Here is a 27,650-nt window from a genome sequence, read left to right on the forward strand (position 1 = left end):
TAATCTGATACACAAAAACGCACGCAAAACCGCTAGGTATGTTTCGAAAACCTCTCTAAACATACCTAGAATCGCTCTGAAATCAGCTCCCAAAACCGCTAGCGTATTGCGGATCTGCTAGCGGTTTTGGTGTGCACTGGGCCTAAGTCAGACAAAACAAAAACAGCAAAGTCAGCCAGGTTGATGTGTAATGCTCTAAAGTTTATCTAGAATAGATCTTAATTTCCAATGCACATGAATGAAAAATAAGCCTGAATTCAGGACTCCTTCAATCAAAGCTCCTTCAATCATTTCTTTAAGCGAGTAACTTGCATCATAGACATCAAAGCTCAAATAACATACAATAAACTAGTGTAGATAGTTTAGTGACTGGTGGAAGTACAGTGTTCTCCCCAGGCTCTTTTAGCCGGGTGCTCCACCTGGCTAGTTTTGATGAGGACCCGGCTGTCTTCGGCTCACCTTCTCCTATGCTGTCAGCAGTGTTGTCACAGAAGCACCGGCACTGCATTCTCTCCTCTTGCCCCAACTGGCTACTATTTCATGCCACCCGGCTACTATTTCATGCCACCCGGCTGGAAAAAAAATCTGGGAAGAACACTGAAGTAGAATTGGTAACAGCTGGAAGATGATTTGTGGTTTACAACCAGCACTCAGGCCATTCATTGTGCCATTCCTGGTTGTATGCTTTTGTTCACATGCTGTAAAATGTTTATATAAAGACTTTGAAAACAAATTTGTCATAAACAAATAAAACTACCATTCCCAGGCCCTGGCTTTTATTGCTTTACCAGAGATCTGGGCTGGTTGCATTATGATCTTATAAAAAAAAGTTGCTTTATCAAATAAATTGACGGATAGTAGAGCAGAATTCTCAAACTTTTTCCTTGGAGGAACCCCTTCAAATAATTTTCGGATCTCAGGGAACATTAACGATGGGAGAGGTGATTTATTTTATCTAGGATTGTTTTTTTTAAAAGTGGATGAGGTTAAACACTTTAACAGTAACAGTCCCCATTCCATATTTCTAATGAGGACATTGAGAAGCTAGGGACATCACTCTGAAACTTTCTCAACCTGTCAGCTGAGGCAGCTCACCTCAAAGAGGAAAGGGAACAGTGAACCCCTGCAAAATCCTCAAGGAACCCTGGGATTCCAGGGAACTCTGGTAGAGAAAGGCTGTAGAAGAGTTAAGATTCATAAACCATTCTTTTCCAGTTCTTATACAATAAGTCGATTAAAACCGTTAATTATTTATGGCTCTATATTTGTGAGAAGACGAAAACAGAGAAATAACTGAAATAAAATCCCAAGTGTACACTACTTGTGCTGCAGCTTTGGAGATGGACTCAGCTGCTGGTTCTTTGGATCTGTTGCACAAGAACATGGCTGAGGCTTGCATCCCTCAATGAAATGCCAGTTATCGGTGGACTGTTACTTTCAGGTTTTTAAGTGTGGGCGAGAATTAAAAATGTGCTTGTGAAGAGAGAAATATTCACCTCTGTGTGGCTCATGATGCTTCATAGATACATTGAGGCTTTCTTCAGTGTGGGTCCTGTAGGAGCTGAAGGTTTAGACTCTCTAAAGTTGCAGCTGATGAAGACTTGGCCTGTGAACAGGATTGCACAGAGGAAGACATCAGAAGACCTGTCAGCACTCAAAACAGAGGACATATTTATTTTTGCCTGTCTTTACTGTATGGTTTTGATTCCAGCCAAAATTATATTTCCAGTGTTCCTTTAAGTTCTGCATTTAGCGCTAACTGATTTGCTCTAGGACAACATTTCCTAAATGATTTAAATGCATTTTCTATTTATTTTTTTATTAAAAAACTTGGTCAGATGAATTCACTAACAGCTAGTGTAGGATTGGGCAATGGAAAATATGTGGGAATATGTATATGAGGGAAACCTGAATTTGGCAGCTTTTGAGCATTCCTTTTCAATGACTGTGTTTGTGTTTCTGAAATAAAAGCTTTTTCTTGCGTAGGGCTATTTATGTAACAAATGCAGTCTGATGTGTTTTCGAAGCCAAAAGAATAAAGGCTCTGCAGTGATACATTTGGAATTTTATATGTACTCCTGGTCATTGCAGCACTCCTGGAAATGGCTGCACTTTTTGCCAGCTCAGAGCTAGCAATGCTGCTGTGTGTAAACAAAAAAAAAATAGTGTAGGGTATTTTTTTAAGGGAATCTGAAGTGATAGTGAAATGGAGGCTGACATATTTCCTTTTAAACAATGCCAGTTGCCCGGATGTCCCCTTGAACCTGTGTCTCTAATACTTTGTGGTAGACCCTGAACGAGTAAGCAGATCAGGTGCTCTGACTCAAGTCTTCCTGAATTAGCCACATGCTTGTTTCCAGATTGAGACTCACACTACTAATGTCAGAAGATCAACATGGCTACCAGGCAACTGGTAATGTTTAAAAGGAAAGAAATATCACTTTCATCTTGGGTTGGGTTCACTTATAAAACACTTTCTCTGATGGATTTTTCAGGGAACAGCAGTGTTATCCCCAGAATTTTTTTTCCAGGTGGGTGGCATGAAAAAGTAGCTGGGTGGGGTGAGATTGAGAGTATGCAGGGCCAGCGCTTCTCTGCACAATTATACATACAGCAGAGGAGGAGAGCCAATGGCAGCCGGGTGCTCGCCAAAACTATCCGAGTGGACCACCCGGCTAAAAGAGCCTGAGAAAAAACACTGGAAAAGGTTTATGAAACATTCCAGCAAGTGAGCTTAAATACATTAATATGTATATTTTTTTCTAACCTGTTGGTCCTATCTCCAAGACTCCGGTCGATCTGATCCGTTTTCACTCTGCTATTCAGCTGCTTCCGTTCAATTTGCCCCCTCCCCGATTCCTATCCCCAAAGTTAATTTTGCTGGACAGAATGGTCCGTTTCTTCAGTAGTGTGAACAAGCATTCTATTTTCTCATTGCCCCCAATGCAGGGCTTCAGCATCAGTATCCGTTCCGTTGGGCTCAGTGTCCTGAAAAATTGCTGCAGAACTAAATTTGCTGTCTGTTCAGTGGATCATGCTCTTACAGACCAATGTAAACGGATCCATATGTTAACATTGGATCCGTTTAGCATCCGTTAGTACCCTTTTTTTTTTTTTTACTGCAAGTGTGAACTGGGCCTAAGGCTATGAGTATGGCTCTCCAACCCCTGATTAATACTCGCCTAGCTTTTAAAGTGTACCAGAGCTGAATGAATATGAGAAATTGATACTTATCTGGGGCTTCCTCCAGCCCCATAAGCACACGAGAGTCCCTCGCCGTCCTCCCGCGGTCTGCCGTTCAGCCGCAATCAGCCCTTGTAACGGTCCCAGTCACATCAGTCGGGAACCTCCTGTGCATGCACAGAAGGCCATGACTGATGCGACTGAGCCTGTTACCGGGGCTGATAGCGGTAGTAGTTGAACAGAGCTAATTCCATTCAGTAAGTGCTAAGGAAATACCTTAGAATCCTCCACGAGGAGATGGACTAGTCAAAAGCCAGTTAGATTTGTTAGTTTGTTTTACTACCTACTGTGAGTGACAGGAACAAAGGGAAATAATAATTTGCAGTGCATTTTACTCTGGGGACAAAGTACGTTATAGAAATGTATTTTTTTCCCCAGATAGTGGTCTTTTAATTACAACTCCACAAAGAACACAGCAACCAACAATGACTGATAACGCAGTGCTGTGCACCTAAAAGTCCCTAATGGCTGGAACACACCATGCAATTTCCCATCAGATTGAAGGGTCGAATTAATAATTCACAAAAGGTCTGATTTGATTTCCGATCATTTTTTTCTGATTGATTTTGTACAGAAGGGACTGGAAAATTAAGAAAAAATAGCTTGGAGATCAGATCGGACCTGTCAGAATTGATTGATTCAACCTTTTGATCTGATGGGAAATTGCATGGGGAGTACCATGCATTAAATTGTTGGGGTTGGGTTAAAAAATTTACTATGCCATTGTATACTGTGTAGCTAGTGACTTGTGACTTTTTTTTGTTTTAAAGTATATTTATTAGCAGTGCTGGTAGCAGGAAAAAAGGGTGCCTAGAGTGCTGCCATAGACTTTAATGCAATTAAATACAGCGAAAAAAGTAGAAAAAAGGGTGCTGCGATAAATATCGTTAACAACATTAGAACATTAAAGTGTTTTAAGTATGTTATCGTTTTAGAAGCTTGCAACGTTATAGTTTTTGTCATATTATTTTGTTTGTATGTGCAGATTTTACGTTATCAAAGATATTATCGTTTCTATGTGGAAAAGGGTGTTTCTGCAGAGAGAATGGTTAGGGTTGGGCAACACCAGGGGTTCTGTGTGATAGTAGGGTTGGATTAAGTTGCATCGTTAATGGTGGTGCTTTTGTTGGATCCATGGCCGTTTGCCCTCCAGTCACTTTGGTGCTGCGTGAGCTGAATGACAGCTCACCCTGCTGCAAGAAATTCTGGGTGGTGTTTGTTACTATTCCCCCCCTAACCCCGAATGACTGTCGCCAGGGCCGCACACTATAGCATGGTGGCTATAGCGACACCCAATTGAGGAGCCACATGGTGTGCGCCAAGAAGCCCTGCCTTGCTTTTGTTTGCCTTGCATGCGCTATATATATATATATAATATATATATATATATATATATATATATATATATATATATATATATATATATATTTTGTATGTGTGATTATATTCTCTTTCCTCCTATTTTCTTATGTTGGGTTGTGCTCCCATTTTATTTGCTACAACTTTAGAACATCATTTTTGACAATGAGAACAGAGGTGATAAATTGTCTTTTTTGTATATTGGTCTTTTGGCTCAAGTGTTTTTATTACCTTCATATTGTATTATATTATATTTACACTAATTTGCACCTTACTGTATGGTGGATAAGCAGTCATCCCTTTTTGTGTCCTATTTTGTTACAAGTTTCCAGTGTGCAGTGCAGAGCCGACTGTTGTAAGTTAATGACTGCAGCAGAATGAAGTACAACAGCATATTGTACATGGCTTCCTTTCAATGTTGCTTATTAGAAATAATGCTGCTTTAATCCATTCTTTCATGTAATGGATACATTCTTAGTTGAAACCAGATTATATCACTGCTCCTTTTCACCACCACCTGTTTTACTACTACCTGCTGCTTTATTTGTTTTCTCCTTCTCCTGTGAAGGTGGCATTTAGAGGCTTTTTGCGATGGACCATGTGGAGAACCTGTGTGCACTTCTTGCTGTCTGACTGGTTAATCAATGGATGTATTGCATAATAACATTGGCAGGCCTGTGTTTCCTCTGTAATGGAGATGCATTTCATTTCACATATTTGATCCCTGGAACAAAACAATCGCAGAAGGCAAACACTGATCAGCATACATGCTCGCCTGGTCAGAAACAGTGAAATATTAATTATTTAGGACTGCTTTAAGTGCCTGTTAAGCTAGAGGCAGAGCAGAGTAATAAAGAACAAAGCAGACCACTTTGAGGAGCATTAAAAAGCCATTTTCCTAATGCTGTATGGATGTTCTGGGGGTAGGTAATAGGATGTGCTGAGATCTCACCTCGTGTCCCAGAGGGGTGGATACATTTTCAGAGCTTTTTGTACCATCCGAGCTGGCCTCTCCCTCTTGCCTTACATTATGCAAACTGAAGCCCAGGAAACCGAGCTGCTACTTCACATCTCCATTTACCAATAATCCCCAGGAGGCCCGAGCATCTACTTATCAAAGACTGTAATTTGCCGCATGGTGACTTTGTCATACACCGCTTTGACTGCTCTCCAGCATTCACTGGAATATAGAATTATAGAAGTGAGCTGAAAAAATAAAAAAATTTGAGTCAGTCAGCTGAAAACGAATATTTAGGGGGTTTTTTTATGCATGTTTGCAGAGGAACAACCTACCAGGTTTTCATGAAGTTAAATTAATATTATAGCGCTGCCGGATAGCACAAGGACGTGCTAAATAAAATGATTCCCTCTTATTTTGTTTGGTCCTGTCGCTGCGCACTGACATTTAGGGCTTGTTCGTACAGAAAGTGGTGCTGAGCACTGACCCTAACATTCCTTAGTCGAGGATGCTGTGCACTGAAATATAACTGGGGCCACATAGCCAGAGCTCTTTTTTTTCTTCTTTTTTTTTTTAAAGTACCGTAGCTTATGGAACCAGTTTAAAATTATTAATATATATAGTTTTGTTTACCAGTTGGCAAAACTTGATGTGTGAATGAGTTTTACCTTTTTTTAATGTAGATCTTGTCTTATCACCTGACCAATCTGAAATAACAGGAAGATGTTGTTGCCTGTGATGCCCACCTATGCTGTTATCTATAGAGTTTTAACATGAAAGAGCACTATAGAATTTTAGCTTTTTTCTTTTTTTTTTTCTTTAGAGCATACCGGTCTTTAAAGTGCTTTGGAGGCAACTGCTTAGATTTCGTTCAAAAACTGGTAGCTACCTGACTAAGGGCTAGTTCACATTTACAGCTGAACTGCCAGCTAGTGTTAATGTTCAGAAGGTGTTCACTACTTGTGCTTCACAGTACGGTTTATGTGACACTTTCTCCTTCTGGTTTTGGAAGGAGAAAGCATCGGGGGCATGTGAAACACACCATTAAGCGCAAGTAATGAACTCCTCTTGACACTGTCCGCTTGTTTAGTACTGAAATTGTAAGTCTAGTGTTCGGAAGTATTCCGGTGTTCTGAATTCGACACTACTGCCAGCTAACATAAGTCATAGAGGTGGTTTACGCTGATGTTTGGTTAATATGTAACAACTATTGGTAGGTGGCTTCTGTATTGGATTGCCACCTGCAAATGCCCACTGTTAGTCAACTGTTCAGGTGAACTAGGCTGAAGAGTGCCCATCACTGATACAATTTCGATTTAACTATCTTAGCTCTTCTGTGTAATGTGAGAAAATGCCAAAAGTATTCATATAAAGTATAATCACTCAGTTGCCGCATAGATTTGGTAAGATTGCACACAAAAAAAGGTAACATTGATGGGCCTCAATGTTGATCTTTTGAAAATAATTATTTGAGATTACCTTCTGCCACAATTTATGCGCATCAGGAAATCCAGTGCAAAGTCAGAATGACGCTCTAGTGAGTGGTTTATAAAGGGCTATTTTTGGGGTGCTACACCAGTACGCATGACCTCACCGTTGCTCCTTTTTGTGATTTTTGCCTGAGGAAGCGGGCTTGGGACCCGCGAAACGCGTTGCATATTGTCATTTTTTTTGAGTACCAATTACATTTTATATTTATACCATAAAAGTGGTTGTGCTGATTGTTGGGTAGGCGAGTCCACCCTTATCACACACAATTTATCTGATTTTAAGATTGATATTGGTTTTATTCTATTGGCGCCTCTGTTTTTCTCCTGTATTTTTGGGGGAAGTTGAGGGCAAGATCCCAGCCTCTGTGGCTTACTATCAGTCCTTGTATTTTTACATCATTGGTGTAATTTAATTTTTTAGGAGCAGAAAGCTCCCCAGTAACTAGCAGGCAATATACAGTATCGAGAGCCAAAATTCTTTATGTACTCCCATTTGAAACAAAATAAATATCTGCTCTCCTTGGTGAGCTATATATATATATATATATATATATATATATATATATATATATATATATCAGGAAATGGGCATAAACTAATGATACAATTTGCTGAAAGATCGTTTACTAACAATTCTTCGTATGTACTATTGGAAGTGATTATTTGGGACCACTAATCGGCTAAAACCTCCTAACTAATCCAATCCGATTAATGAAATAGAGCTGATTTTTGGATCGATTTCATGAATCTGATTGGTTAGTAGAGTTTTGTCCATTAGTGGTCTCAAACGATAATTTCCAATCATTCATACGTAGAATTGTTCATAAACGATCGTTCAGCAAATTGTACTGCTAGTGGACACCTTAAGGTGCCCATACATCACTCGATCTTGCAGACCAATCGACCGCCCGATTCAATAATTTTATCCAATCAGCGGAATATCGGAGATGCAACATGGCCAAAGGATCAATCAGGAATGCTGGTAAAATCTCGGTCGCAAGGGTTCGATTGGTGCCCGGTGGTAATGGCATGTGATATTGTAATGACCGTATGCAGTGCCTAAAAGCTCACCTCTGTGCCAGTGTGACTCATGATGTCCGAGTATCATGGTACGGCATAACTTGGCACAAGTGATGACATACATGCTGCATAGTACTGGCGGTGACTCCAGACACCGGAGGAGGTGAGACTTTATGGGTACTGTGGGACCCGTACACTTCAGGGTGGCCAGTCAGGGGGCAGTGGTGCTAGGCCGATTTCATACTGAAATCTATCTGAAATCAGTGTGCAGTATATGAGCAGGCAACAGAAAGGGATCTATCTGATCAATCTACTCATACATCAAATAATGTTTGGGCACTTTTAGTATACAGGGAGTGCAGAATTATTAGGCAAGTTGTATTTTTGAGGAATAATTTTATTATTGAACAACCATGTTCTCAATGAACCCAAAAAACTCATTAATATCAAAGCTGAATATTTTTGAAAGTAGTTTTTAGTTTGTTTTTAGTTTTAGCTATTTTAGGGGGATATCTGTGTGTGCAGGTGACTATTACTGTGCATAATTATTAGGCAACTTAACAAAAAACAAATATATACCCATTTCAATTATTTATTTTTACCAGTGAAACCAATATAACATCTCAACATTCACAAATATACATTTCTGACATTCAAAAACAAAACAAAAACAAATCGGTGACCAATATAGCCACCTTTCTTTGCAAGGACACTCAAAAGCCTGCCATCCATGGATTCTGTCAGTGTTTTGATCTGTTCACCATCAACATTGCGTGCAGCAGCAACCCAGACACTGTTCAGAGAGGTGTACTGTTTTTCCTCCTTGTAAATCTCACATTTTATGATGGACCACAGGTTCTCAATGGGGTTCAGATCAGGTGAACAAGGATGCCATGTCATTAGTTTTTCTTCTTTTATACCCTTTCTTGCCAGCCACGCTGTGGAGTACTTGGACGCGTGTGATGGAGCATTGTCCTGCATGAAAATCATGTTTTTCTTGAAGGATGCAGACTTCTTCCTGTACCACTGCTTGAAGAAGGTGTCTTCCAGAAACTGGCAGTAGGACTGGGAGTTGAGCTTGACTCCATCCTCAACCCGAAAAGGCCCCACAAGCTCATCTTTGATGATATCAGCCCAAACCAGTACTCCACCTCCACCTTGCTGGCGTCTGAGTCGGACTGGAGCTCTCTGCCCTTTACCAATCCAGCCACAGGCCCATCCATCTGGCCCATCAAGACTCGCTCTCATTTCATCAGTCCATAAAACCTTAGAAAAATCAGTCTTGAGATATTTCTTGGCCCAGTCTTGACGTTTCAGCTTGTGTGTCTTGTTCAGTGGTGGTCGTCTTTCAGCCTTTCTTACCTTGGCCATGTCTCTGAGTATTGCACACCTTGTGCTTTTGGGCACTCCAGTGATGTTGCAGCTCTGAAATCTGGCCAAACTGGTGGCAAGTGGCATCTTGGCAGCTGCACGCTTGACTTTTCTCAGTTCATGGGCAGTTATTTTGTGCCTTGGTTTTTCCACACTCTTCTTGCGATCCTGTTGACTATTTTGAATGAAACGCTTGATTGTTCGATGATCACGCTTCAGAAGCTTTGCAATTTTAAGAGTGCTGCATCCCTCTGCAAGATATCTCACTATTTTTGACTTTTCTGAGCCTGTCAAGTCCTTCTTTTGACCCATTTTGCCAAAGGAAAGGAAGTTGCCTAATAATTATGCACACCTGATATAGGGTGTTGATGTCATTAGACCACACCCCTTCTCATTACAGAGATGCACATCACCTAATATGTTCAATTGGTAGTAGGCTTTCGAGCCTATACAGCTTGGAGTAAGACAACATGCATACAGAGGATGATGTGGTCAAAATACTAATTTGCCTTATAATTCTGCACTCCCTGTACAATAGATTGAACTCGGTCATGGTGATTGGTAAAGACAATCCTGTTTTGTGCTTTTAATTACTGTTGAGAATGTTTTAATGATAGAACATTTCTCGCATGCACGTTTTGTAATACTCCTTCCTGTACATGTCACAGCTTGTTGCTTATTTGATGTGGAAATAGATTATAGCCTAGCAGTGTCTCTGTTGCACTGTGTAAAAATGGAGAAATTAGGTGCCATACTTATTTCCTTTTAAACAATGCTGGTTACCTGGCAGCCCTCCTGATCTATCTGGCTGCAGTAGTGTCTGAATCACCAGTAACAAGCATGCAGCTAATCATGTCAGATCTGCCAATGTCTGAAACACCTGATCTGCTGCATGCTTGTTCAGGGTCTATGGCTGAAAGTATTAGAGGCAGAGCATCAGCATGACAGCCAGCCAATGTGTATAGCTTAAAAGGAAGTAAATATGGCAGCCTCCATATCCCTCTCGCTTCAGTTGTCCTTTAACTCTAGAAGTATAAAATGATACATTTCAAATCTGCTTTTTTCAGCCAGATGAGGGTGAGCTTTGAGCAAGACCGAGCAGCTTTATCTGAGCTTACATGACAGCTGCTGCTGTTGTGAAATAAACCAGGGATTAGAATAGTCTCTAAAGCCATGTACACACATCCAAGTTCGATTGGCCAACGATTGGTCAATTTTACTGAATCAGGGGGTTTTGATACTCAGCACCAAAACTAGGCGCCGCTATACCAGTAATACTATAGTGTGCGGGGCGCTTAAGGGGTAATTCGGGGTGCTGGTGATCTCTGGATCCGAATTATATCTCCCTTCAAGTTCCTACAACTTGGAGGGGGAATAGTATACAACACCGCTGGGAATTTGAACAGCAGCAGGGTGAGCAGTCTTTTGGCTCACCCTGCGCCCAGCTCACCAACGGCGTAATGATACATAGGCAATTTTACCGCAGTGTCTGCCTATAGTATCCGAAATCTGTTGTCCCTCATACTACACGGAGGTAGTGAAATTGGGCATTCAATAGTGGCTGTATTTATACTGGCTACTGGATTGTGTTATTAGACGGGTCAGCCACTTTGCATACTGAATGTCATGGATGCTTGCAGTATTTATTTGTAGAAAGTTACATGATCAGTATGTTGATACTTAATATATCTAGTAAACAATCTCTCGAAGTTAAGGGCAGCGTCAAATAGGGTAATATAAAGACTATACAAAAATTGTTAAATACCTCACAAAAAAGTCTCACTCATGCACATGCCAACGAAAATGAATGGCTAAGTGGAAAAGGAATGAGAATTGGCTCTTAGGTGCATGAGAAAGACAAGCAACATTTTATTAATAACAATCACATATACATGCACAGTAAATACAAAAACACAAAACCGAAGACCCTATAAAAATCCCCCCCCCCACAACTAAACCCATAAAAATTCTCCCCATGCGCTAGACCAACACCAAAAAAGGGGGCTGCAGTCCCCAGTGTGGCAATTTTACCGCAGTGTCTGCCTATAGTATCCGAAATCTGTTGTCCCTCATACTACATGGAGGTAGTGAAATTGGGCATTCAATAGTGGCTGTATTTATACTGGCTACTGGATTGTGTTATTAGACGGGTCAGCCACTTTGCATACTGAATGTCATGGATGCTTGCAGTATTTATTTGTAGAAAGTTACATGATCAGTATGTTGATACTTAATATATCTGATCAGAAAGTTAAACTCTAAACTGGTGTGGAGGGGTGTTTGGGGTATGGTCTCATTGCCCATCTCTAGTGCCCAGTGACTGATCTTATGCAGGAGGGTGCAGGGCCTGCCACATGAAACCAGGAATTTGTGTGGCAGCCTGGATCAGTAGGAACAGCAAAGGGGCATTGTTCTAGGTAAGCGACAGCAGTGGCCAATTCAAGGGACCGCACTGTGATTTTTCTAACTTAATATTTGCTTGAAGGTCCTCCACACATCATGGGCTTTATACAACCCTAGGAAGAACACAGTTATTCCCTCCTGCACATTATGGGGTGGATACAACCCTAGGAAGAGAGCATGGTTATTCCCTCCTGCACATCATGGGGTAGATACAACCCTAGGAAGAGAGCATTGTTATTCCCTCCTGCTCATCATGGGGTGGATACAACCCTAGGAAGAGAGCATGGTTATTCCCTCCTGCTCATCATGGGGTGGATACAACCCTAGGAAGAGCATAGTTATTCCCTCCTGCACATAATGGGGTGGATACAACCCTAGGAAGAGCATGGTTATTCCCTCCTGCACATAATGGGGTGCATACAATCCTAGGAAGAGCATAGTTATTCCCTCCTGCTACATTACTTGCTGTGCTGAAAATGTCATCTCTGCTGTAGAAGCAAAGAGCTGAGAAGTGATTACTAAATAGATTTTAATATATAAATACAGCAGCTATGAAAGAAAGGCAATGGCCGCTTTTAGAGCAGATAAACTGTACTTTGGGAATTTGGTATTTGTCAACAGACAATATTACTTGTGCAGAAAAGCAAATATGGTAGCTGTGAGGGTCATAAACAGTAGGAAAACACTTTTTTTTATTGGATGTTATGTCAGAGTTTTATTCCCAATCCAAAATGAATCTTGGCCTGCATATAATTTGTTTTAAATATTCTTACTGTGGTGAGTGTGTATGTGACATCTATCATACATACGACTATTTCAGTAACATTTTTTCTTTCCTTGCTGCGGACTGCTCTGACCCCGGCAGGGTCACACACATCTGTTTTTCTTTTGTTTTGTTTTTTTGTGTGCAAAATCATGCAAATCGCGGAAAAATGCAACATTTTGCCCGCCAAATTGCGATTCAGTCTTCAAAGTGAACCCGCCCTTACATAGAAAGTTCTTCAGTAGCTTCTCAGCTTGTTGCCCCGAAGATGCTCCACAAGTCTTGAATTAACTCAGAACAAAAAAAAGACAAAAGAATAGGCTAAAATTCTAAATTGGCCATTGATCATTTTTTTTTAATGAAAATGCCGTGACTGTAGTCTGTGAATACCCAAAAAGAATTGTGGTCTCTTAAACGCATTTCTTAAAGGTGGGAATGACCTCATGGTATGATAGATAAATGTATGAGTTTTAAAAATCTTGTAGTAATCATTTATAATTATACACAAGAGCAGCCACACTTTACTTGTTACACCAGCATCTGTTTTGTAAGTTGACCCTTACTGCACCACTTCTCACATTAACTTTCAATTGAAACCTCCAGACTTTGTTATAATGTAAAATCTCTCAACAGCCACATTATCTTTCTTCAATCCTTGGCACAAAGACAGTATTAAAGATCTGAAGTTCTTTGCTGTTCATGCCAAGAATTAAAAAAAAAAAAAAAAAAAAAAAAAAAAAAAAGGTTCAAATAATAATGCAACTTCTCAGCTCTGATGTGTGTGGCTGTGGCCAGTCTGGATGTGTGTGGTATGATTTCAGGTCCACTTTATGGCTACCTGAGAAATGTTGCTTTGTGAATAAGGGGTTGGCAACTTTTCACATTGCGGTGGTGTGCTGCACAGAAGTCAATGCTTAATATTGAAGAAAGTCCAGCACTACTTCTCTTTGATAAATGAAGCTGCGTGCAATGAAATCACTGTAAATCAATATCCCCAAGGATCCTCAAAGTTGTAAGCTCGGATATGTGCTTACACAGTACTCTTTTTTTCCTTCAGTGAAATGTAATTGCCCAATATTGTAAGCTGGCATTTTCTCTCTTCTGTTATTTCTGGATATTCTGCCTCCACTGAGGTCTATGTAACCCGAAAAGGTGCGAGCTACGTACTTATCTTTTGTCTCAGTAAATGTTATTTCATGATTGTTTTAGAGGACGGTTTATCCCTGGTCGCTCGCTGTACAGTCAAGCTGATCACCTCATTGCCAAGCTGTAAATGTTACTCATAGAATGTCCATAGTAATTGGTTGAGGATTTTACTACCCACTTTACTATAAAGGCAGTGGTCGTATAGGGTGAGACCTTGAACCTCAGTAAACTCTGGTTTAGAACAATTACGGAATGTCCCCTTGGGCAATGGATTTCTGTTTGTATGAAGCATTAACCTCATAGTCCCTTATTCAATTTACTTTTTCTCCTAAATTTTCTCCTAGGTGATATTTTTACATCTTATTCATAAAATTCCTTTTAAAGGATACATGAGGCACAAAAAAAATAAGATTTACTTACCCGGGTCTTCCTCCAGCCGTCACTTCACTCTCTGCTAGTGTCCTGGGGTCCCCTTCATAGCGGCTGGCAACCAGGCAGCTTATGCCCAAGTGCATGGATGTGCCACTCATGGTCGTGCTCCAGTGGCTGGAAGCATTCTGTGAAGGCCCAGTACTTGTGCACCTGCGCAGACCGCGACCAGCGCTCGTGCATGAGCAGTTGGCGGCTGCTACGGAGGGGACTGTCTGAGAGTGAAGCTGTGGTGAGGGACACATTTTTTTTTTGCCTCATGATTCCTTTGGTCCAACAGCAAGCAAGAAAAATTGGAAAAGTAACAAAAAAAGCTGAGTGCTAAAAACTTATTTTAAACAGGAATATCTCCTAGGAGGAAACTTTGGAGTGAATTGAATAAGGGCCAACATACTGTATAACCAAACCAGTGCTGTGGGGTCAGAGCAATTTCGGCCACCTTGAGTCAGTCGGTGGTTTCAAAAACATAGGGGTTGGATGACTTTTGTACCGACTCCACAGCCCTGAACCAAACTGCCTAGTGCCAAAGTGCAAGGCCCTTCTGGTACCATTAAATACCTGTAATAATCTTTTTAATTTGTTCTGTGTAATCTGGAGTATATTTGGAAGAGAATTCACATTGCAGGCAGAAAACAGGCATTTTATAGAAGGGGAGCAGTCTGGTAGCCTATTTCGTTTTTACCATGATCACTTCTATGTTATGATGTGTAGACAGAGGAGAATTACTGATAAGCATCTGCAGTAGTGAAGTTAATATTTTTTTTAGATTGTTGTGCACAATTATGTAATAAATTGCACCTGTTGTGAAGAAGATATGAAAGTGACCTTTTAAAAAGAACCCGAGGTGGATTTTAAGAATCCTATTAGCACACAGAGGCTGGGTCTGCATATAATACCCAGCCTCTGTTGCTATACTGTCTCCCCCAGTCTCCCCCCTGAGCTCTGCTTGCCCCCCAAATTAAACTGCTTTGCTAGCGACACACAGCCTGTCGCCAGCAGGCTGTTTACATGTGCAGCGTCACTCTAGCCGCTTCCCCGCCTCCTGTATTGCGCCACTCCCCGCCTGCATCCCTTCCCTCCAATCAGCAGGAAGGGATGCGGGCGGGGAGTGTTTGCAATTGCATTTTGAGATTTGTGTTGCGAAAGAGTCCTTAGATGTATGGTAGGTATAATTTTAGCTGCTTATGACAGGAAACACAGTATTTTCCTTAGGCAGGGAACACACTTGTCTTTTAGTTTTTCTGCGCGCGTTTTCCTGCTTACTTTTTCTGCACACCAAGTGTGTCTCTATGCAGGAAAACGCGTGCGTTTTTTCATAGCAGCTGATGTAATTGATACAAAAAACTGACAAAATGTCAAAATCACGATGCAGAATGTCAGTTTTTTTTTCTGCGCGTGAAAATATTAAGTGTGGACTAGCCCACTGATTAACATGAGTTCTCAGTTTCTCTGTTCGGAAAACGCGCACGAAAACAGTCAAGTGTGTTCCCTGCCTAAAGAGACTCTGTAACAAATTTTTCAGCCTTAGTTCTTCTATCCTATAAGTTCCTATGCCTGTTCTAATGTGCTCTGGCTTACTGCAGCCTTTCCTAATTGCACTGTCTCTGTAATAAATCTTATATCCTTTCCTCTGTCGTGTCTGTCGGGCTAAGGCTTGAATGTGTGGAATGTGCAGGGCTGCTTGTGATTGGATAGAAGCGATACACACCCTCTGCAGGCCCTCTGCACACTCTGTATGACTCACACACTCTGTTTATGTGAGCCTATCACAAGCTGGTTAGTTTGTTTGTAAACACTGCCTAAAACTGTTAATTACAAGCCAGGATTGCAGCAGGGAGTGGCAGAAACAGCACAGAGGGGCACAGAAGAAAATAAATAAGGAATAGAATGGTATGCTTTTTAGTGTAAGAATATTAGAGTACAGATTCTCTTTAGTGTGTCCACTCGTTTGGCAGAGGACTCAAAGTTAAAGGGCAACTAAAGTTAGAGGTATATGGAGGCTGCCATATTTACTACCTTATAAGCAATACCAGTTGTCTGGCAATCCTGATTATCCTCTGCCTTTTAGTCATAGACCCTGAATAAGCATGTTGCGGATTGGGTGCTTCTGACAATATTGTCAGATCTGACAATTGGCTTCATGCTTGTTTCTGGTGTTAATTAGGCACTTCTGCAGCCAAATAGATCAGCAGGGCTGCCAGGCAACTCATATTGTTTGAGGAAATAAATATGGCAGCCTCCATATTCTTTTTACTACAGTGGTCTTTTTAATGTTCAAAGTTTGTGGTCTATACTTTTCCATTTTTCAGGTATTTACTAGTTTACTACTTTGGTAGAATGGTGTATGAAGGGTAGCTCTTTGGTGAATATCCGCAATTGGACTGGATTCACTGGATTGGATGATAATATGGGTGGTTGCTAGTATAGTTTCTATAGCAGGACACCTGTTCATCCTTATTTGTAGGAAGTTCCTATGATTGTTGTGAGTTTCATTCAGTGAATGCAAGCATCTCTCCACTGGTTGAGAATTTAATTCTACTGCCCTGATTCAGAAAGCATTGCCAGTACCTATCAGCATTTGTCTTCTAATGAGTGAGGTTTATCTAATTAGTAAGTTTAGCAGTTCTCCCAACATAATTGTTGGTAAGAAGTGTGGAAGAGAATTTCTATTACTCCAGGAATTTGCTATGGCAGCACACTTGGGAGCTCTCTGGACATGAGGCTGAGACATGACACCAGCGTTATATGACTCTTAAATACCGCTTCACGCCTTGCTCTAGGAGAGTGCGGGCAACCTTTAGGCTCAGACTGGAGTGTTGCTATGTCCAGAATGGGATGGCCTGTTTGGTTGCTATGACAACCAGATGGTGTTAACCCTCTGTCCTGACCTTGGATATTCCATACAGACCCACTTCATTTGCTGAATGACACTGTGTCCCCTTTATTTCTTAGCTGGTGGACTACACTTTGAGTGTTAAAGACATGAAAGATACCAAATACATGACCTTTTTATTATTGCTTCAGTAGTCTGCCCCTTTTGGTTCTCTTAGAACAGATCTTTCAGTATTTACTTATGTCCGAACCAACCAATTAATAAGTGTGAAAGAGCGTTACTTAATCAGAAGTGACTGCAGAAGGGCTGGAGCCATTTTCACACTGGATTTCAGAGGAGGCATGTTTTAGGCCTTAGTAGCTCATGCAAATGCTCTGCCCATATAACTTATTTGGCATGTTCACATCTCTCTCTGCACCACTAATGGATTCAGTTAGCTTACAGCCCGTTTCTCTAGAACCCATATGGAAATAGGTGAAGCTTGATGCAATTGATTTAGGTTTTAAAACTGTGAATGCGGTGTAGAAATTGGCAATGAGATGCTGATATGTTGATGCAAATTGTATGCAGCTCTCTGGTGACCGTTCCTGTGTATGAGGCTTTACCCTCACCATAAGAACTTCTATAAGCAGTGATTTGCTAAATAGTAAAGGTGCCCACACACCTGTCAGTCTGTCACCAGATCGACCATTGAATCTGATCAGAGAGGGAGCTGTTTCCTGCCCACACACTGCAGACAGATTGCAACCTGAAATCTACTGGGAGTTGTCCTAGCACCGCCCCCTGCTGGGATGCTATTCCCCCCCCGCCCCCTGGTTTTCCATCAAACCATTAGTGAGTGCTGAAGGCTCACCAGTCCGCTGGTATGACTCCTGCCCTTCTCCTTTGTCCAGTGTCCTTGTGAGTGGTGTCACTACATGCGACGCTGTCATATTGTACAGGCGCTTGCGGTGAAGTATTAGAAGCAGAGGATTAGCAGGATGGCCAGGCAATTTGCATTGTTTAAAAGGAAATGAATATGGCCGCCTCCTTGTTCCTCTTACTTCATGGGCTTGATTCACAAGAGTGCTAACTGTTAGCACGGCCGTTTTCGCGTGGATTTTCGCATTGCGGGCGATCACGATTTTTCACGTGAAATGATAACGGTTTTCGCGTGCAAATGCTAATTTTTGCGTTTGCGCGCTAAACCATTATTGTTTCGCGCAAAAGTTCGCGATCGCACGCAATGCAAAAATTCACGCGAAAACAGCTGTGCTAAAAGTTAGCACTCTTGTGAATCAAGCCCCATGTGTTTAAAGCGGACTTGAACTGAGATCTTCCTCACTGTTCTAAATAATAAGCAACCGCAAAATAACCTTTATGGAAAAACATTTCTTTGTTACAGCTGATAACAAAGCGAAGGAACCTGCACCATCCAGCAGTATATAATGCTCTTGTATTTAATGTAGCATCGCAGCATACAATTACGATTGTGTGCTGTGATAGTGCTGGTTCCTTGGATTTGTTGGCATATTGATCTGGAGTGCTGCCTGATCCAACCTTGGCACATCTGACTGCTGAACACAGAGGTGTGCTTCACTCTTCTACTTTGTTACAGCTCATAGAAATCCTGCAATACATCCACAGTGTGTCTACTTCCTGCTTTTATGGAAGCAGACATAGTTAAGATCCTGTGTTTACAATTTAGCTGCTCTGCCAAGGCTGCAGAGATTCCTAAGCTGAAATAGCTGAGAGATCAAATTACAGTTGTGTCAGATGAGGTTGAAATTAGGCTAAACTCTCTAACTACATACAGGGTGGATTTCTCTAGGTTTTCTTTCTGCTGTCCTATTCAAGAGTTCACATCCACTTTAAAGCAGGGCTGTGGAGTCGGTACAAAAATCTTCCGACTCCTCAGTTTATGAAACCACTGACTCCAACTTCGGGTACCCAAAATGACTTCGACTCCTCGACTCCAACTCCTTAGTCTAAAACTTAACAGGGCTGTGGATTTTGTACAAAAATCATCCGACTCCGACTCCTCAGTTTATGAAATCAACAACGCCGACTCAGAGTGCCCAAAATTGCCCCGACTCCGACTGCAACTCTGACTCCACAGCCCTGCTTTAAAGCCACCACAGGTCCATTCTGAAAATGAACATGCGGTGGCAAAATAAGGTTTGTTTATAGTAGGCTCGCTGGAGGTCGAGTTCGTGTTATTTATTTATAGTTTAAGCAATCTGGCTGTCCTGTTTACTGTAAATTACAGTTCATACACTTGTAAATATGTCATGACTTAACATGGTGAGGCAGTCAAGTAACTAGCAATTTTAATCATCTGGTACCCATGAGTTCTGAATTACCTCTTCTGATTTCATATTCTTACATGAAGAACTTGTATTCTTTATGACGTCCAGCAGTCTCTCCAAAAATCAAGTTCACATAATACCGTTCACTTTTTAAGACAGTAACATTTTGGGACTGGCTTCTTTAAACATTTCCTGCAATGCTCACTGACAGCTGAAGAGCGGGAATAAGTTCCCCCATCCTTCCTTATTCCGCGTTTTGATTTCAGTACTTTTCATCTACTTTGTTATGCTCCATTTCCACTTAGAAAGTATCACAGTTTACATAAGTTAATGATTGCCGTCATTACCCAAATGAGCGGCATGAAAACCAGTGTACCCTGGAGCTAAACACAGGTAACACGCTGAACGTGGCTCCTCGTACCTCTGTCGCTTCAGTTAACCTTTTATCAGATCAGTAATTTTCCTTGCAACACTTTAATGAAGACTTTTGTTGGATATAAATGTATTTATCCTACACTTCACAGGCAAATCACATTTTATTCTGGATGGCGCAGTTAAAACAGCAGTAGGTTCATTGTCCTCTTTGTCTGAGCTGCCTTGTGATTAATTGTAGCTTGTAGTTGCGTGGTTTGAAAAGATTATTCCTAGCAATTTTCTTTGTTAACCAAACTTACACATAGCAAGCTTATACTTTCTGTAAGAAGGAATGAAGACAAGCTGCCCAAATGTTTATTATTCTCTGGGGAAATCTAAAACTTCTTGCTTATTTATGGAATGTAAACGCCATCAGATTTTCATGGTGTTTGCTGCTTCTATACATTCTGTATTCCTCCTTGCACACTATCTCCATTGCGTTGCATCACAGCGGACAATATCATTGCAACATCATGAACATGATGCAGTTATATCCATGTGGGGCTAGAACATTGTGTGCGTTACATTGTGATGTGCTGGCTTCGCTCGGGATAACGCACTGCATATAGTGTACTTACAGGATTATGGCCTTGATGCAGAAAAGTGTGCAAAATATACAGCGCAGGTTAATACAAGCACGCATGGTCCTGTCAGCATAGCGTGCGCTCCTAACTGCTGCGCGATGAGCTCTTAGCGCAACACTCCACTAGCGTGGCCGCTACCATGGCAATGGGCACTTTTCCATAGTAGCGGCTGCGTTAGTGCAGTATCGCGGTTGCCCTACAAGCTCATCGTGTGGCAATTAGGAGTGCACGCTATGCTGACCGGACAGTGCCCTGTGTGCATGATAGTATTAACCCACGCTCTGTGCGCATGGAAAATTTAGCGCACTTTCCTACATCAAGCCGAATGTTTGCTTTTCCAGTGGCAGTGAAGCATACTTTTTATGAAACTGTACGCTTCACTGTATACGTTGTTGCGTGTTGCGGTACGAGCTCATCGCACAGCAATTAGGAGCACACCCTATGCTGACAGGACCATGCATGGTTGTATTAACCTGCGCTGTATATTTAGCGCACTTTTCTGACCGGAGTGTTGGTACACACTGTATGCGAAGCTGTCGGTTTAAATGCAATGCAAATGCATTAAAACGGACTACCCATTTTCACCAGATAAAGGGCTGGTGAGTTCAATTTCAGCGCTACTCGCAGCATGTCTGCTGCCGCATATATGCCATGCCATTTGAATGGAATGGCAATACGTCCACTGTACGCTTAAAAATGCACAAAGCAGTGTTATCAGTGGGTATGTTTACATAAATTTGGTTTTAAGGTAAGACTTCAGAATCCATGTGGTGAAAGTGGTTAAAAATATGCATTCATTTTCCAAAGCTTCCTCTCACCCAGTTTTCAGTAGAAGGGATGTTGTCTTGCTTGATATGTACAGAATACCTTCTGTTCCTGGCTGCGCTCACTGGTACTATAGCTGACACTACTGTAGACCTCCAGTTGTGACGTTTAGGGACTTTGAGCCATGTTCATCAGCAGTTCATATTTAAGACTGATGGGAATTTCCAAGCAATGCAGTCTCCGGGACTCCAGCAGTGAGATTTTTACACTTAACTTCCCAGGCATGCTGCTGCAGCTAAGAGGAACTATTCATGTCTGTGATTTGTTTTTGTTTGTCATAGAGAATAGGACTAGCAAATGCTCATTTGGTATCAGAGTGAGAAAAAAAACAAAATGAGCAGAAGACACTATATACATGCAGTCCCCCACTTACAAGCGATTGGAGTTGAAATGTTTCACACGTACAACGTTGTCTATGTACAAAATAATATACTATACACAAAATATGCACTGGTTTTGTTCCAAATCTTTCTTTTTATGTTAGTATTGTATAAACTGTTGTAAGTACCCTATATCCCTGCAAGCAGCCTATCTGAAACTGTAGCGCTGCAAGGATAGTAACCATTTCACCTGTGATTCTCAAAAGAATTGCTAATTATCCTAAATACTAAACGACACCCCTTTCACCGCACACCACAACCGCCACCTATAACATTACCCTTGCCCAAAGCTTACCGTTGCACACACCAAAGCCTTTGCATGCGCACAATGGCCGTCACCTACAAGGCGAAGCCCTCTCCGCCCAAAGCCTACTGCTGCCTAAAGCCTGTGCATGGACCACAACCGCCGCAGTGCCCCCATGCAGGATTACTTCCTTTGATATATAGGATTCATGACAGATCAGCTGTTGGATGAGCAGTTGCTGCTTGCTTACTGTGCTGGGTAACTGTGAAGTAGCACTAATGTGGCCATGCCATGCATAATTACAACTGCGGATTAGTATACTGTATTGGATTGGTTTGAATTTGAACATGATTTAAAGAAAAAAAATATGCTCCTATTAACACTCGCCTTTCTTGTTTCCCTTTTTCCTGTCTTGTAGATCACCAGAAGCTGGAACGTGAGGCTAGGATCTGCCGCCTGCTAAAGCATCCCAATATTGGTGAGTTGCATGATGCAGTCTTTTCCCAGTTCTGTTCCCAGAAGTCTCATCAGTGCCAGTGATGCTTGCCCGATGTTAGGGGTGATGAACGCAGCTGCTGGTTGACAAGCGTGTGACGTCTGATACACAGAAGTGATGTTCTAATAAATTGAATGTGGTCCATCAGCTCCTCTATTGATTCGCCAGCCTGGAATACAGCCAGATCATTTCTGAAACCTAAAGGGTTTTTTAAATAAATGTATAGGAATAGCAAAAAGCGGAGCTGTGAGCAGCGAAGCAGCAGGGATTTCAATTTTGTGATTAACTGAATGCATTAGAAGACATCCATGCCTCTGATATATTAATATCCACGTTAATAAAATATCACATTTTCTCTAATACAGACTGAACCTGCTTCAGTAAATTCAAATGTCAATTAGATGGTCTCTGGATGTGTGGCGTGCACATATCTCCTCAGCAATACATTGCATGATGGGAGATTTATTGCCTTGTCCCAAGACGGTAGGGTGGGCAGATCTTCAGTAGTAAAGCTATCAGTCAGACATTGAGTTGTGTAAACAGTGAGGTGCTTGTGGCTGTTGCTGTAAAGAAAGAGCTGGAATTCATGTAGCAGCAGATGCTGCAATTCCATTTGTTAGTGGGCACAGACAGAGCCTCAATGCGTCCTGCAGTACTTGGCTGTAAACTGGGAGTGGGAACTTTGAAGAAGGTGGTGTCTGTTGGCATTTCTGGCTATGAGCTATGGACAGAAGGCATGTCGTATGCTGGTTTTGGCATGCAACTTATCATATCTCTCCATGAGGGTGGAAATGTTTTGTAGGGCAGTAGTAGTTGTTCTGCCAAAAGACGACATAATGGCTGTCATTCTGGTTGTTTGGCCTGAATATTCAGACTGGACAGACTGTTGTTGTTATGAGTGGATCTGGTTAAGCATTGGCATTGCTTCCGATCTATTTTTTGTTAGTACATATCTGTTTTCTTAGGAAAAAATAAACCCTTCTTGTGTGTCTGTGTTGGTTTGTATAGGAAGGTAAATGATACAAGCGCACCATTGTTGAAAGTATTTGTTGCACACCTGGGACATTCAAAGGCCCGAAAAGTGCATTTCATAAGAATCCACTGTTCCAGCGTCCCAGCAGGCTGAACTAAAGTAGACTTTACTTGTTAAAGGGACATTGTAGTGAAAAGAAAGTGGAGGCTGTCCTATTTACTTTTAAAGAATGTCATCTATGCTCTTTTTCTAAGTACAGGTAGTCCCCAACTTACAAACGACCCACCGTTACGAACAGCATGTATAGTGTTTCCATGGGAACAAGCCAAAATAATTTTTTTTCAAATTGGACTTGTAGTTTTTGAGAAAATCAATTTAAAAAAATTCAAAGAAAAAATGGCTTTTAAACTTGTATAAGCAGGTAAAGAGGGCAGAGGTAAGGTGACACAGAGGGGGACATGGGAGGCACAGGGGGGGGGCACAGAGGAGGTACAGGGGACAGAGATAGTACTTTGTTCTGACTTAAAGGGAACCAGAGAGGAACGTTCCTAAAAAATAGAAAAAGCTTTTATACATACCTGGGGCTTCTTCCAGCCCCATAAGCCTGGATCGCTCCCATGCCGCCATCCTCCACTTCCTGTATCGGCGGTACCGGGTCCCGTCACTTCCGGCGGACTCGGCCAATTGTCCGCATCACAGGGGCTCCCTCCACACACGTACGCATGCAGCTGCGCAGTAGGCAGCCTCACGCGTACGTATAATGGAGGGAGCCCCGTGTGATGCGGACAATTGGCCGCGTCTGCTGGCTGACTGGCGGTAATGACGGGACCCGGTACCGGCGGATCCAGCCAGCAGAGGACGACGGCGTGGGAGCGATCCGTGCGTATGGGGCTGGAGGAAGCCCCAGGTATGTATAAAAGCTTTCCCCCAACGTCTCTGGTTCCCTTTAAGAACAGATTCAGGTTAAGAACGAACTTACAGTCCCTATCTCTTTCGTAAACCGGGGACTACCTGTATTGCATTCTCTGTTTGTATTGTCAATATGCCTATAAACTTGCTGATCTCTTTGGCTACAGTAGTGCCTGAATCGCATACCTGAAATCAAGCATGAAGCTAAGCCAGAGTGAACGGTCCCAACTCGTGCATTATAAGGCAACACTAAATGCAGTGCTGTGAGAAAGCCACTAGGCAGCACTTTACTCATCCATACTGTGAGCATTGCATAGGGTTATCCTTGCAATGTAACTGTCCACTGTATGATGAGTATATTACGTCGCACAGCTGTGAGCATAGCCTTAGAGACACAGGATCAGCAGCACAGCCAGGACATTGGCATAGTTTAAAGGAGAAAAGGCAGCCTTCACACTGTTCTCACTACAGGACCCTTTGTCAAGATTGGCCTTGTTCCTTCCACCTTTCAAATCTCTGTGAGACTTCCTTCACAGTGACACATTGCTGTGCGCAGCCTGTAAAAAACAGAATCGCAATGGCGGTAAAAATTCGCATAGGGCATTATGTGTGCGGTGTGAAGGGTACAGTACACACAATGTATGAGTCATTGCAACTGTTCATTGCACATTGTTAGGTACTGCTCTGCATGCGTTGCGTTACAACAACAGATTCTGTCGCACTGCTGATGCTTCAGTGTGAAGGCATCAGCAAAGTTTTATTTACATTGAATACCAGCAGCCCCTGTTTGTTAAATAATGTGTGGTATAGAGGCTGTTGTAAAATACAGTTGTAATTTTGGTCAATTGTAGTTTGCAATTTTTTTTCTTTAACAGTATAAATATGTAAATCCCCTATTCCAGGCACAAAGTCCTAAGCAGCCAATCCGTAGCAGAACTTGGCCTTTAAGGAAACAGGAGAAAATTAACTGAGATAAACAATTGTCTATCTTCCTTCTTCTAAAAATGACTTTTTTTTTCTTTTTCTCTTTAGATATCCTACAGTTTTATTTTATAATTAAATCTACTTTTTAAGTTTTTACTTTTTTCATTGTCTTTGCTCAATGAAACATTCATTGAAGTATGCCAGAGATAAACTCTATGAATTGTTGACCATTTGTATCCCTGTCCAGCTAACAGAAGCTATTTTCTACGCAGAATAGTTATTTGTGTGCTTAGCTCTGTACATACAGATGTCTATCTCATAATGTCACCTGTGTATCCTTTAAGCCTCCTCTACATGTATGAGGACTGATGCACAGGAGGGATTGGTACCTTAACCCTTGGGTGACAGTGTGTGGTTGAAGTTATAGAGACGCATTGCTATCTTTGCTATGTAGGGTGAGGAAGACTGATGTAGTAGTGTGCATGCAGAGTCACGCAATGGGCAGTATGGGTGAGGAGAACAATGACATCAGCCAGCACTTAACTGAATAATTTTACTCTGTTTTCTATACCCCACCCCATTTAGTAGTGAGATATTTTCCTTCTCCAACTCCCACCTACCTTACAGCATTTTAGTGCCTGGCAATTTGGACTTAAAACTGTTGCCTAGATGTAGCCAGTAACTGCCATCATTGCTCCAACAACCACTAATTTTACTAAACTGTATCCTTCACCTGTGTAGAACACTTTGATTGGCTGAGACAGCTATAAAAATGAAACCTACATTTTTTCACCACTCCGCTGTCAAAACAGTTATTACAGATGTCATATTAATACACTGTGAAACAGACTATTTAATTCAGATTGCTCAGTAACATGCACGCCTTTTGTCTTCAGTTCTTTATGTCAACGTATATGAAGCAATCTCCTTGTTTTATACTTAACGGGATATTTTTTCCTACTATGAGATTGAAGATGTGTTTTTGGAATGGGCATTGCAGGGCCTCTTAAATTTATTAAGGTGGCCATATACTAACAGCCACCGTATTCAACCATCGAATCGATCCCTCTCAGATCAAATTCAATCGAGGGGGGGAGGGGATTAATCGTTCCACGCACTGTGCACAGATTTTCAGTAGACTTTAGTATATCATCTTTTGGAAATCTGTGGAGCCATACAATGCCTGCTGAGCCCCCTGTTCTCCCCCAGCTACTAGAGGCCAGGTGGCCTTGTATACACCGGGCCTCTTTTGTTTGCCCTCTACTGTTTGTCAAGGACACAGGCGATGGAGTGAAGAGTCTGGGTGGAAAAGCCCTGCGCCGATTGAAAGAAGACATGCGTCTGCTAACAGGTGAGTATAAACTCTTCTACCAACACTCCGTATGTTAATCATCTCAAAATCCAATGCTGCTACTGATGCACTCACGACCCTCTGCCAGTCGAGCTATATCTTCCATCCACTACATTAGGTCAATTCGATTGATTTCAACCGCTCTTGTGGTTTTTTTGCCATTTGTGTTATGGGCTCTAGTACGTGCTTTGAAATGCAGCATAATGCATGAATAAAAAAATCATGAATCGGTCAGTGAGTTTTTGGGCATTGCCACAAATTTCTATGGGTTTTAACCTCTTGATGACCACAGTGTTAACCCCTCCCCCCCCCTCCTAAAGACCAGGCCATTTTTTTGTAAAATAGGCCACTGCAGCTTTAAGGCCAAGCTGCAGGGCCGCACAACACAGCACACAAGTAATTCTCTCTCCTCCCCCCCCCCCCCCCCCCCCCCACACACACACACACATTTTCTCCTCACCAACAGAGCTTTCTGTTGGTGGAATCCATTGTTTTTATTTTTTAATAAGTGTCTTTTTTTATTTTTGTGCTTCCCCCTCCTTCCCACTGCCAGCCAATCCCTGTGATCAGCTTTCATAGGCTTCAGCCTATGACAGCCGATCACCTCCAAGCCCACAGTACAGCGCTGCCGTGGATCGCAGCGGTGTACAAGCTAATTAGTCTCCGAGCGGCGATCACTGCTGGGAGACTGAAGGAGGAGTGGAGCTCTGCCTACCAAGCAGGAGATGCGCGGGCAGCGTGCACGCAATCTCCTGCAAAAGCAAGCCCCAGGACTTTACGCTGATCGGCGTTAGGCGGTCCTGGGGCTGCCGCCGCGGCCACACCCATCAGTGTGACGCGGTCGGCAATCACTCCCGATGAGTTGAAATACACTGCACAGCAACTCACTGTTGTAGTGTGAATGTTAAAATGTAGGTTTATGGACGTGTTACCATGTTTAATGCACACTATGTGCAGTGAGTTGAAACCAACTGCAACTCGCATAGTGTAAATGAGCCCTTAACTGAAGCTTTGAATGCTCTAAGTAAGGCAAGAGAGGCACAAAAGGAATTTTATAGCTAATCCCTCCCAATAAACCAGAGATATCTGCATGAGAAATAAAGCGAAAGCAGATCTTTGGTTCACAATGAGGGAGGCTCTCCATAGGGCTCATTCAGACTTGTTTTTTCATAGATATGGGGATAAAGCAGGTAGATTGGTGGCAAACTTGGCATCCATTCAGACTAAAAAACATGACGCTCCAATTG

At 42.0% G+C, this 27,650-nt stretch overlaps 1 protein-coding gene and 1 long non-coding RNA gene across 23 annotated transcripts in view; one reads left to right on the forward strand and one right to left on the reverse strand.

The window, feature by feature from the left end:
- CAMK2G (calcium/calmodulin dependent protein kinase II gamma) overlaps positions 1–27,650 on the forward strand; it is a 375,935-nt gene that overhangs the window by 146,901 nt on the left and 201,384 nt on the right. For all 22 annotated transcript variants that reach the window (XM_068257960.1, XM_068257962.1, XM_068257961.1 and 19 more), the window contains exon 3: positions 22,169–22,228. In XM_068257960.1, coding sequence (XP_068114061.1) covers positions 22,169–22,228 — 60 coding nt within the window. The remainder of the gene's footprint in view (positions 1–22,168; positions 22,229–27,650) is intronic.
- Positions 1,324–25,712, reverse strand: LOC137536025 (uncharacterized). Its single transcript, XR_011024498.1, has 3 exons — positions 25,673–25,712; positions 22,138–22,444; positions 1,324–1,606 (listed from the first exon to the last, which is right to left on the reverse strand). It is a non-coding gene; the product is annotated as an uncharacterized lncRNA (long non-coding RNA).

The sequence above is a fragment of the Hyperolius riggenbachi genome, chromosome 10, assembly GCF_040937935.1.
Source record: "Hyperolius riggenbachi isolate aHypRig1 chromosome 10, aHypRig1.pri, whole genome shotgun sequence".
NCBI lineage: Eukaryota > Metazoa > Chordata > Amphibia > Anura > Hyperoliidae > Hyperolius > Hyperolius riggenbachi.